Source organism: Micromesistius poutassou (assembly GCF_964030765.1).
Source record: "Micromesistius poutassou genome assembly, chromosome: 11".
NCBI lineage: Eukaryota > Metazoa > Chordata > Actinopteri > Gadiformes > Gadidae > Micromesistius > Micromesistius poutassou.
In genome coordinates this window covers 4,886,875-4,900,103 of record NC_140281.1, presented here as the reverse complement: position 1 = coordinate 4,900,103, position 13,229 = coordinate 4,886,875, and the positions used below count along the sequence as shown (strand labels likewise).

Sequence of the window (13,229 nt, the reverse complement as noted above, 5' to 3'; positions counted from 1 at the left end):
TGTTTATTTGTTTCTATGACGATTTCTAAATATGCCGATGTTTGCCTTTAATACGTCCCGTTTAGACTGTGAAGCCTTTGAAAACATCGCTGGCTGCAGCATAGTGTTCGTCTAGAAGCCCTCAGGGCGTCTCATCTCTGGGGTTCTATCGCACAAACAGGTTATAAATACACGCTCAGGAGAGCGTTGACCTCACTGGGCGGGGCGGTGATTTACATAGAGGAGGACCTACCTGCCACCAAAGAGTCAGCTCTGACTCACTGGGGGCTGCCGCTTATGATTGTTTTAAACCAAATGATTAAGCAAATGTTAGTGAGGATTAATGCGCACTGCGTAGGCCTTGTGTTGCGTATCGGACGCCTAAACGAGGGTTGATCCACTTGTGTGGCTCTGAATGGGCGGTGCGTAAGGGCTGCGTATTGAACGGTGCGCTGGAGGACTTCCTGGAGCGACAGGTTAACAGTCCACAACACCCACCAAGCCTGACCGAGACGTGAGTTTGAATGGTTGGCATTGTTAAGATATAACCGGTATCAGGTTGGCGAATCAAATGCATATTTAACTTTAACTTGTGCACAAAAAGCCAGAGATGCCGTTCCATATGGAGAACATTGTCCTAGCTAATGTGTGCGTTATAAAGTTGTTACATAGGGTGTGACGGAGGTAGAAAGGTCGTGAGGTGTGTTTACAGTTCGAAAACTTCACTAGTCAACAGAGAAACGAGTCTCGCATGTAGTCTGCGATGCGGCAGCTAGGCGACTTCCACCCCGATAAGATCTCTCTGTCAGTTATAAAGGCCGTTGTGCAGCCGGGATTCATCTGCACTATTGGCTTCGTGTTTCGTTTTTGGTGAACGAAATAGATTTTTTATTTCAGCATCTTACGTGCGCGGAGCTGTGGCAGATGGTAAAGCAGCACTATGGGAACGACCTGGGCATGAGTTATGAAGACATGGAGAATGCACCCTTTGCAGCAGATTCCAATTTACCCAACAGGTAAATACACGCGTCACTCCTTGTGCAGTCACAAACAGGGCCTACCTAAAATCAGTACATATGTTACAATATGGGAAGCAATCAATAAATATGATGTTTTTTTTCTTTCCATCTAATATATATATATATATATATATATATATATATATATATATATATATATATATATATATATATGTATACATTTACATTATTTGACTGTATATACGTGTATTTTGGATTTATGATTAGTTCAGAAGCCCGATTCATGTAAATTACTGTGTGTGTGTGTGTGTGTGTGTGTGTGTGTGTGTGTGTGTGTGTGTGTGTGTGTGTGTGTGTGTGTGTGTGTGTGTGTGTGTGTGTGTGTGCCCACAGCCTGACCATGAAGCCCAGTGTGGAGGAGTCTATAGAACATCTGGAGCGCATCCCCTCTGTCCGCATGGATCAGGGGCCCCTAGCGACGTCCACCCCCCAGGGAGAGGAGCCACCGGCGCTCCTAGCCACGCCCCCCACTAACCCAGGCAACACGGTACGAAACCTGTCTGTGGTGATCGACATGATCAAGACCAGGTTTCCTCTCTGGTTCAGGCCTGTGGAAGTCCTGTTAACACCGACTATTAAAACCGCCCGAGAGGCTAGTCTAGGGTTTACAGGCCGTGCCCATGTAGGACAGAATCATCTGCTCAACCTTAATACCAGAACATAGTTAATGGGTTTACAAAGAGGTGTCAATCCCCCATTCCAAAACTGTGTGTGTGTGTGTGTGTGTGTGTGTGTGTGTGTGTGTGTGTGTGTGTGTGTGTGTGTGTGTGTGTGTGTGTGTGTGTGTGTGTGTGTGTGTGTGTGTGTGTGTGTGTGTGTGTTTTTTTAGGATGATTCCCACAGTGCCGTGACCCAACAGCGTGGCCCCGCCCCCTTACCGGAGCAGGTCTCTAAGAGGTCCACACTGACCCTTGACCTCAACGCTAACATGGGCGGGGCCTCCGAGCAGAGTGCTTCTGAAAGCGTAGATGAAGGTGAGAAGGTTGATGTACTGTGACTTTAGTGTGTATTTATATGAGATAATCTCCATAATTGAGAGATGCACACCGATCGGGACCAAATCAATAGTATTGATTCAGTATTTACTCACTGCCTTGCTGGCTGGGGGAGGCAGCCTAAAGATGAGGATGTTGGTGCCGCTGTGTCTGTGGCAGAGTGTAGATGTCTGCTAGGATAAGCTCAGAATGACGGGCACCTTTCAAAACATTGAGAACAATGGTAAAAAAGTGCAACGACGAGCCCTTTACACCCAACGTGTTTATCGCTCTGCGACACAATGTTCTCTTATCACATACCTTAGTAGACATAATAATAACTAGCCCGTATACACCCTGTGGACACTTCCTCTACCGTGGAACCATGAACCACGTCTGGGCAGCCATCAGCCACAGCTGTTCACTCTGTCCCCCCCAGCGGAGGAGCAGGAGTACCCAGCCCAGGAGCAAGGCAGGGTCTACCTCAACAAGGTGTTTCACATTAGCGCCGAGAAGATGTTTGAGCTGCTCTTCACCGACTCCAGCTTCATCCAGCGCTTCATGGCCATCAGGAAGATCACCAGTGAGTGTGAGAGGAGACCCTCAGGTCAGCTGAGAGGAGACCGTCAGGTCGGCTGAGAGGAGCCATCCCTCCTAGCTGCAACACTGTAATAACCACTGATTTCACTGTACATCGCTGTTGATTAAGGCCAACAGCGTAATAAGTAATGATTTACTTTGCTAAATGACAAAGTAAATCTAATGCACGCAACTCATTGTACTGCTGAAGATGGCCATGTGTATTCTAACCTTGGGCTTGGAGAGGTTCATGATTGTTATGTTGTGATGACAGACGCCAGCTTGGACCCCTGGCAGAGGGAGGACTCTGGGAACATGAAGAGGACCATGAACTACACCATCTCCATCAGCAACCCGCTGATCGGGAAGTTCTCCAGAGCCACCGAGAAACAGGTGTGTGTGTGTGTGTGTGTGTGTGTGTGTGTGTGTGTGTGTGTGTGTGTGTGTGTGTGTGTGTGTGTGTGTGTGTGTGTGTGTGTGTGTGTGTGTGTGTGTGTGTGTGTGTGTGTGTGTAACCCTGCGGTCCCTGCCCAGACGCTGTTCAAAGAGCCGCGGGAGGGCCACTACATGGTGGACGCGGAGGTGTTCACACACGACGTCCCCTACCACGACTACTTCTACACCCAGAACCGCTATGCCATCACACGCAGCTCCAGACGCAAGTGTCGGCTCAGGTATCACACGCTGAACACACCACCTCTTACCGTCTGTTTCACTGGTCCTGTACGCTCTTGCCATCTGTTTCACTGGTCCTGTAAGCTCTTACCATCTGTTTCACTGGTCCTGTACATTCTTACCGTCTGTTTCACTGTTGGTTTCAGACGGTGAGTGGGAGGTAGTAACGTCTGGTGGTCTTCTGTGTTCAGGGTGCTGACAGACGTGAAGTACAAGAAGCAGCCATGGGGTCTGGTCAAGTCCTTCATCAACAAGAACTCCTGGAGCGGCATCGAGGACTACTTCAAGCAGCTGGGTGAGGAGAGGGTCTGGGTCACTTACTGTCTACTCCTTTATTTTAGACATTCTGCAGCGAATCATGTTAGACGTCTTGCTCAAGGGTGCCTACCGGTAGATAGGGGGCATTGGGGATCAAACCCTGTACCTTTCAGCTGGGATTCAAACACCAAAGCCACTAGACTCCCCGGCTTGAAGGGTTGTGGGCTGTTTTGTAGATGTTGATTGTTCATGGTTCAGTGGAGATGTAGAGGGGGCCAGGGATTGGGACCTTAATGGGTGGTTGATCAACAGGTAAAACACAGTATAGCTGCACAACACAATGGACCTCCACACATCATCTTCATGTCCTGATTGTCATTCCTGGACTCAATCAATGAGTTCTCTGGGATGGTACAGAATCTGAGCTGCTGGAGGAGGAGGCCGAGATGAACCAGGGCGCCAGGGATGCTGGAAAGATGAGTAACCTGAGGAGGAGGAGGAGGACTTTCAGCCGCAGCGGGCCGGAGCACCTGAAGCCCAGCGGGCCGTACGGAGCCGACTTGGAGCAACACCGCGAGGGGCCCATGGGTAAGGCCTTCCTCCTGTTCATCATGTCACCACCACGCTCGGACACGGGATTCAACGGCTCTATAGTCAGGGTTGCACATATCTTTTTTTAGTGAGTTATTCAGGTGAGTACTAGGAGATGGTGTTTGATACGCACCCCACACATAGCCCCACACGTAACATCTGATATTATGAAACTTACCCAGTTTTTCAATACACAACTTCTTATGCACAGCAGTGTTTTTTGCTCCACCTTTTTTTTTAATCAAACTGCAACAGCTTGACCATGGAGCGTTTGAATACCTCATAAAAGGAACGTTGCGATCAGCTGATTTTGCACAGTTCTCCAGTGTGTGTGTGCGGTGCACATGAACGCACATTTCGTGTGCTTATCATTCGTTTCAAGCCTTTTCGGAAAAAAATATTTTCTTCTACTCCGACTCCGATTGCCTTTTATTTGCAGGTGGCGAACGCCAAAGTAGCTGCTCAATGTATTTAATTTTTCCATTATTTCTTTTTTTTTACTATTTCCAGTTAGTTACGCAAATGCGTTGTAGTGACATAAGTGAATTAAATTGACCATTTAATACTGTGAAATAAGGTAATATTATTTAAAATGAACCCAAGCCTTTTCCTTGTGTTAACCATCATGGTTGGATGTCCACTGGCAATGTTTTCAACACAAGGCTGTGTGACCTGGTTCTCAGTGACTGATTGACCTTGGAAAATGGAAAATACAGTCGTGGAAATTAGTTACAAACATGTTTCTGATGAATACAGTTTCTGGTGCTATGTACAGTGCATGGGCACACCTTGCCCTCTGGGGCTTGAGAGTAGCCTGACGTTATGTTACCTTTACTCCAAAAGGTACTGTGGTAACGGCCTCTCTCTTTGAGGCAGGGTCGGGGGATATGGTGGAAATATAACACTTTTTGTGTTTGTATTGTGGCTTATTCACTGGACCCTTCCATACATTGTCTTAATTTTGTCTTTCTTAAAAAAACCTTGCCAATACTTATTTATGATATGAAAGAATACTATGAACACTTAAATACTATACTCTTGGTGTGATTGTGTATTGAAACCCAGTTGTGTGCTTGGTTCCAGGCTCGATCGACCTGAAGGCCCCGTACCGCTGGAACATCCACACCATCGTAGCAGGGATGAGTGTGATGTAAGTCAGACTCTCTCAGTTGAACCCTGTTTCCATGGATGCAGTGCTCTTAACATGCTCTCCGTCTCTGTCTCATGTGTGTGGTTGTGTGTGTCCTCCTCCACCAGCCTGCTGGTGCTGACGCTGCTGAACCTGGGTCTGCTGGTGAAGCTGTGGGCCATGGAGGACGTGGCCCAGCGCATGTACCTGAGCACCAAGCACCGCATACGGGAGCAAGCCGCCCACCTGCCCAGGTGTGTCCAGACCCTGATCACATGTGGCAGATGACTGCGTTCTCAGCCTGTTTTTGTTTTACCTCCTTCCTCTTTACTTTTAGTACCTCAAATGAAGCATTGGTATTCAGTTATGGTCTGGATGAAGCTGATGTTTGATGTGGGTTCTCTGGGCAGGGGCGACTACTATGGTCCTATAGGCCCAGGACCAGGACCCCGGTCCAACAAGGAGTCCCTGTTACTGAAGGCGGTTCTCCAGGACTCCATCAACCTCCTAGAGCAGGTTCATACCATGATATTATTCAGATTCACGGCTCTCCACTGCATGTGGGGAGGATTTAGGAGAATTTGGTTTTCATCAGTCTCGTCATGTCTGTGGAAAAACCAAATGTGTCTGTCGTGGTTTAGTTGTTCTCTCATGTCACTTCTGTCCCTTCTGTCCCCCCCCCCCAAACACACAGCTTCGAGGTTCCCTGGTCATGCTGCAGCACAACTTTGCGATGGCGAATCGGACAGCGGGACCACAATGATTTCCCAACACCTGCCGACAGTGAATAAAATGCCTCTTGGAGTGGGGGAGATTGACACCCTTAGACTAACATATCCTGGTGTTATGGGACGGCATCAGAGACCCCCATAGCGATGTGTTGCCACGGAATACCAGTGCCAGGGGCTCTGGGTGCCCCCTGAGCTCGCTCATGATGCACGTCTTTGAGTCGCTACTTCTGACTCCTTGCCGGCGCTGACTGCGTCGTTGACCGCTGCGGCCATGAGATGTTTTAGACTTCAGTAGCAGACTGTGATCTGATAGGAAGAAGGCTGGTTTGCATCCACATCAGTCTCTTACTGAATGTACTGGTGAGGGCCCAGTCAGAAGGACTGGTCTTCCTCTGAGGTCCTCCTCTATGGTTCCAGTCTCCATGCACCACAATGCAACAGTCTTTTTAAATGGATATTTTGCAACCATCAACTTCATTGACATTCTTTGCACAGATGCCTTAATATATTTTACGTTTCGTTTTTTTTTAATGAGAATGTGATATTTCTAGTAACTTATAATAAATGATGGGTGGTTCTCGTTAATCAGTCTTCCAAGATTTAAAAAAAATATTTTGGGTGATAATTACTTGTTGGATTGGATGACAATCCACCTTGGTGTTACCTGTCCACCAGAGTACATTTGTTTAATCTGAGCTGTTTATAATGACTCCGTCCAGTGGACCACAGAAGGCACCTCAACATCAGTGATGATCGGTCCTGCTCAACCTTAGTGAGGTTCAGTGTTTCCCTCCAGTAGATAAGTCACTGATGCTCTCTGGAGAGCGTGGGGAGTCGGTTCCATGTATGGTATGACCTTTCTTTTATAGATTTATTTTTGTTTCCAAGTGGAATATACTGTTTGTGAGGTAGGCCTACAAGCCACTAGTAAGCTAAAAACTGCATTGATTTTAACTTCCTAAAACTGTGACACATCAAATGTGATTGAAGTAGTGCTGATTTCCCCTCTTACTCTCCCAGACGGTGAAGGAGGAATAACGGTGTATGGATGGATGTCTTGCTATATAACAGGCATCTTTGATAGCTCAATGTTGGGCACTTTATTTCTGCTAATGTTTGATACACAGCATGTTTTCCTCATGGTGGACCCAGTCCATATCCATTTTGTACATTCATGATACTGAAATGGTCTTCAATAAAATATTAGAAAAATAAAATATTGGCAGAATTTTGTAGTAAGATAGGTGCAGAAGTAAAAGTGGGTGATGTTTGGAATATGATTAAAAAGATGGGAGGCAAAAGAAGAGAGTTTTCTCTACCTGTGATTAAAGACAATGATGTGGAGGCAGTAACTATCAAGAGATAGCTGAGATGCTTGCAAAAGGTTTTGTTAAGGTTCATAGCTCAAAAAGAATTATCTTGGAGAGTTAAAGTAATGGAGGAAAATAAAGGGTTAATAGGAAAGCAGGCAACTAGTGAGAGTGTACTTGACAAGGATTTTAATTTATTTACTTTATTACCTTCTATGAGCTGAGGAGCATTAAATGGAGTCAGGAACACTTCACCAGGTAAAGATGGAATATGCTATAAGATGATTAATGAAATAGATGACTTGGCTAAGTATGGAATTTTATTTATTTATTTATTTGGGAGCAAGGAAGTGGTGCTCTGTAGTGGTTCCTATTGGAAACCCAGGGAAGGATACAACTTAAGTGAAGAGTTACAGGCCAATAGCATTAACATCCAACTTATTTAAACTTATGGAAAGAATGATCACTAGAAGGCTAATGTATGAAGGTGAAAAGAGGTCTATTCTCCCATCATCAGAGCGGGTTCGGAGTGGACGGACTACAATGGACCCTGTTGTATGTATGGAAAATGAAATCAGGAAAGCACAAATCAACAAAGACTCAGTTTTGGCCACATTATTTGATATAGAAAAAACATATGACATGCTATGGAAGGAGAGGCTATTGATGAAGCTGAATATGATGGGTATTGGTGGGAAGATGTTTAACTGGATCAGAGACTTCTTAAAAGACAGAACAATAGAAGTAAGAGGTGGGGTTAATTTCTCTAAAACTTCAATAGAAAATGGAACACCTCAGGGTAGTCCAGTATTTATCAACTTTGTGATTAATGATGTTTTTAATACAATAGATGACATGAGAATCAATAGAACATTATATGCTGATGATGGAGCGTTGTGGATAAGAGGATGCAATATTGAAAACATTACAGCTAAAATGCAACTAGCTATCAAAGTAGAAATCTGGGCATTCGAATTGGGTTTTCGTTTATCTATGGAGAAGACTCAATTCATCTGCTTTTCAAAGAAAAGAGTTAATCCTACTTTAGAGCTTAAGCTATATGACCAACCTCTCCTGTACCAGTGCTGCAAATAGAGACAGGAGAAATGCCATTAAGCCTCAGATGTCTAAAATTGAGTATGGCTTACTGGGTTAATTAAAATGGACATGATGCATCACACCCTTCTAAGGAAGTCCTTAATGAATGTTGGGAATATGGTAGATCTCAGATCTGTAGCTTTGGCTGAGATGGTAACAAGTTAGCAAGTCAGTAGGAGATAGATGCTATCACATGTAGCAAGACTTTGCCTCTGGCAACAACCCCACCTTGGTTGTTTTGTTCCCCTAGGGTTATTATGGAAACCAAAGAGAATGCAGGGCAATATCTAGAAAGTATGTGCTATAACTGTAAAGTATTTGGTTACTTATAATAAAAGATGTCCACACATGGGTCCAAGTTAACTCAACGTCTTTACTCTGTTCACTTCAGGTAGACGTCCACTCATGCGTCCATCACGTAATGACATATCCGAGTACGTCATTTACATATGATCATACAATTCTATTACATCTTCCCCTTGAGATTCTTACGATCTTAACACTGAAATTATCAACATTGGCTAAGAACATCACTTAAGGCTTATTAAAGCAATATTCTGTTAATTCTATTACCAAACTAAAGGAAAATGTGTATGGCCTTCTGGAACTCAATGTAAAACCAACCAATACATTCCGTCACGGTATGATAGACATTTGCTGGAACTCTTTTCACATCAAAGATGAAACTCTTTTCATTGTTGGAACTCAATGCGATATTACCAAACCCCTATATCACAGTGTACAGTGTGATTGACATTGCTGGAACTCTTATGACACTTCTCGTTTTTTTTAATCTTTTTTTTTTCTTTTTCTTCTTTTTTTAGTGTCCAGGTGACACAACCGCTCACAAGTCCAGTCTCTGAACTGGTCTACTGACCCTGCCTGACCTGGTCTGAGTCAGGCCATCCGCAACTGCGCCCATGCTGGTGTCAACCGTTGTAGGGCTTCTCCCCGGGTCACTGGACGGCTGCTCTGGTGGAGGTCCCAGTGTACCTCATGCTGTAGATCTCACACTGGGCACCACCTGAAGATGGCGACGGTTGCGGCGAAGTCTGGCTCCCTGCTCCGTCTCCACAAGGTAGGATCTCGGCATGATGCTCTCGCCAGTCACCACAGCTGGAGTGACCCAGGACTTTTGATGGTCCAGTCTGGTGAGGACGTGGTCCCCTGCCCTTAGTGTTGGAAGGTTCCTCACTCCGTGGCGTTGGTTGTAGTAGTGGGTTTGTTTCCTCATCTCTGACGCGTCCTTGGCTGCGATACTCTGCTTGTCAGGCTGACTAGGTTGTAGGTTGCGGTCAAGGGTAGGCAGAGTGGTTCGAATCTTGCGGCCCATTAAGAGTTCTGCTGGGCTTACCCCAGTGCTGCTGCACGGAGTAGATCTGTAGCACATGAGTGCCAGGAGAGGATCCTTTTGTCTCAGGATCCCTTTTGCTATTTGCACCGCTCTTTCGGCATGCCCGTTGCCTTGAGGATGGTGTGGGCTCGATGTTACGTGTGTGAAGTCTAATTCACGGGCCAGTTCCTTGAACTCTTCACTAGAAAACTGTGGGCCATTGTCACTGACCACTTTGTCTGCTACCCCATAGCGGGCAAAAGTAGCTTTCAGTCTTGTGACTACTTGGTAGTCACAAGTGGTAGTGGTAGTGGGCATATGGAGAATCTCAATAAACCGTGAATAGTAGTCAGAGATAACTAAATAGTTCTGTTTGTTGTACTCACATAAGTCCATGCCAATTCTTTTCCACGGCCTGTCCGGGAGCGGTGTGGAGATCAAAGGCTCTTTGGACTGAGCTCTCCTTTGTTCCTGACAAGGCTGGCAGGCTAAGACTTTCTGCTTGATGTGAGTTGATATACCCGGCCACCAGACGGCAGAGTTAGCTCTGTCTCGGCATTTAGTCAGTCCCTGATGACCATCATGGATACGTTCTAACACATCTGCTCTCAATGTCTCTGGGATTACTATCCTATTGCCTCTAATCACCAGGCCCTGGTGAATTGACAGCTCGTTTCTCATGGGGAAGAACTCTCTAACCGTTGGGTGTGTCTTACCTACGTGATCAGGCCACCCGGACTGTATGTATCTGGTCACAGCTTGTAGCGTGTCATCAACTGTGGCAGCTCTGATACTGTCCATTCTCTTCTCTGTAGCCGGCATGTTGTTGATGATGGATGCTACGTAGCACTCCACATCAATGTTTGTGTCGTCTCCATCCTGCGCATCTCCTACTGGGCTCCTGGACAACGCGTCTGCCGTGACGAGGCTTTTCCCTGGTGCATACTCCGCTGTAGGATTGAACCTCATCAGCCGCATCAGGAGCCTCTGGCAGCAGATGGGGACAGTATCCAGGTCTTTGGAGTTCATTAGCGGGACTAATGGTTTGTGATCTGTGATCAGCCTGAACCCCTCTAGGCCGTGTAAGTATTTCCCAAATCGTTCACAGGTCCAGACGCTCGCCAGGCACTCTTTTTCAATCTGAGCGTACCTGGTTTCCGCCTCACTCAGACGCCGTGAGCAATAGGCTACATGTTTCCAGCCCTCACTGTGCAGTTGCATCAGCACGCCCCCGATGCCATAGCTGCTGGCATCTGCAGAGACAGCAGTGGGTTTGTTGACATCATAAAACACCAGAGTGGGTGGGGTTGTAAGAAGTTCTTTGATGTCTTGGAACGCTGACTGCTGTACTGGGCCCCATGTCCATGCGGACTTGGACTTCAGCAGTTCGTACATGGGCTGCCCCACAGCAGCTAGGTTCGGGATGTATTTGCCTAAATAATTCACCATCCCGAGGACTCTTTTCAGCTCGTGGACGTGGACATTAGTGGGTGGAGTCAGGTTGTTTATAGCGGAGACCTTGGCTGGGTCAGGCCGTGTGCCGTCTGCGTCTATCTCGTGACCCAGGAAATGTAGTCTTTGCTGTCTCAAGGCACACTTTTCTGCGTTTAGCTTCAGCCCAGCTGTCTCCAGGTGCTCCATGACCTGTTGTAGACGTTCGTCGTGCTGGGCCATGTCTTTTCCATGCACTATGATGTCGTCCATGTAAACAGCCGTCCCTGGTAGGCCTTCCAGTGTTTCCACCATCTTTCTCTGAAAAATTTCAGGTGTGCTAGATATCCCAAATGGGAGTCGTTTGAAACAGTACCTGGCAAATGGTGTGATAAAGGTTGTCAGTCTCTGACTATCCTTGTCTAGCGGTATTTGCCAGAACCCTGCTGCCACATCTAATGAGGAGAACACCGTGGACCCACTCATCTTAGCTGTGATCTCATCTGTTGTCGGCAAAACAAACCTCTCTCTCTTAACGGCCTTGTTTAATTTTCGTAGGTCAACGCAGATACGCACCTGTCCTGATTTCTTGGGAGCGGGCACCATGGGAGCGCACCACTCTGTGGGCTCAGTCACCTTTTCTATGATGCCTTTGGTCTCCATTCTGTCCAGCTCCAGCTTAACAGACTTCATGAGGGGAATGGGGAATCTGCGGGCAGTGTGGACGGCATAGGGTTGGGCATCCTCCTGGAGCGCTATTTGTACCGGCTGTGTTTTTAGCAGGCCGAACTCTCCTCCGGAGCCACGGACCTCACAAATTCTCTTCACGAGCCCCATTGTCTGTGCTGCCGCTCTGCTAAGCAGGTTGCTCACACTCTCTCCTCCAACTACGTAAACTCTGAACGAGTACTTTTTGTTCTTGTGCCACACGTTTGCTGTGAATTGGCCAATACAGTTCAATCGCCCGCCTGGACTACACAGCATGGCCTTTGATGGGTGTAGTTCAGTCACTTGGCTGAGATTTTTGAAAGTCTCTTCATTCATAATGCACACATCCGCTCCAGTGTCTATTTTAAAACTAACTGGCGTGTGGCAGATATTCAACTTTACTGTCCATTGCCCGCCACTGCTTGAGGGTGTGCATTTTACTGAGCCTAGAAAGTAAGCTGCATTTTCTTCATGCTCACTGACTTCATTCACTACTATTTTACTTTTGCACATTCTTTCCCAGTGCCCAATCTTCTTGCACTTGTTGCATGTGGACTTAATTGCAGGACAATGTTCTTGAATCTTGTGCATCATTATCCCACTTCTGACACCATGTAAAGTATTTGGTTACTTATAATAAAAGATGTCCACACATGGGTCCAAGTTAACTCAACGTCTTTACTCTGTTCACTTCAGGTAGACGTCCGCTCATGCGTCCATCACGTAATGACGTATCCGAGTACGTCATTTACATATGATCATACAATTCTATTACAATAACACTACACCGATTTATACATGCATCTAAAGCAAAATCTCTATTAAAAAGAGAACTACAGACAACTACATCATTATTGCGTTACAATGACTAGAAAAGGCTAGGCCCCCTAAAGCAGTTATTTGTTCTGATTCTATGTCATCTCTTACATCCATTCAAAATGGAGAATCATCATGCCGACAGGATTTATTGAATGAAATTAATAATATCATATTCGCAGTCAATCAACAGGGAAGGTCAATCCAATTTGTGTGGGTTCCTGCACATAAAGGTGTTGAGGGCAATGAGGAAGCAGACAAGCTGGCAAAAGAGGCAACGAAAGAAGAGGAGGTTAAATTAAGGATTCCACTCAGTAAATCAGAAATCAAGGTACTCATCAAACATAAAGTTAATATAATGTGGCAGCAAGTTCAACAATAGAGAAAATAAAAGTGCAGCTGTGTCATGACTTGTATCAAGTTCAAAAATAGAGAAAATAAAAGTGCCACTTTGCAATCTGTTTAAAAAAAAAAGAACGACGAGCAATGCATGAGACTTATTTTATGAGACTTATAAATAATAATAATAATAATAAATTTTATTTAGAAGCGCCTTTCACGCCACTCAAGGACACTT

The 13,229-nt window shown here is 45.8% G+C and overlaps 1 protein-coding gene across 1 annotated transcript; it reads left to right on the top strand.

Moving 5' to 3' along the window:
• Nucleotides 1-253: 253 nt before the first annotated feature.
• On the top strand, nucleotides 254-7,151 carry gramd1c (GRAM domain containing 1c). Its single transcript, XM_084475612.1, has 13 exons — nucleotides 254-493; nucleotides 877-995; nucleotides 1,353-1,506; nucleotides 1,849-1,993; nucleotides 2,433-2,576; nucleotides 2,847-2,965; nucleotides 3,107-3,246; nucleotides 3,439-3,542; nucleotides 3,923-4,093; nucleotides 5,180-5,246; nucleotides 5,354-5,479; nucleotides 5,636-5,741; nucleotides 5,920-7,151. The coding sequence occupies exons 2-13, from the start codon at nucleotides 904-906 to the stop codon at nucleotides 5,986-5,988; spliced, it is 1,437 nt and encodes a 478-aa protein (XP_084331738.1). The 5' UTR covers nucleotides 254-493; nucleotides 877-903; the 3' UTR covers nucleotides 5,989-7,151.
• The last annotated feature ends 6,078 nt before the right edge of the window (nucleotides 7,152-13,229 follow it).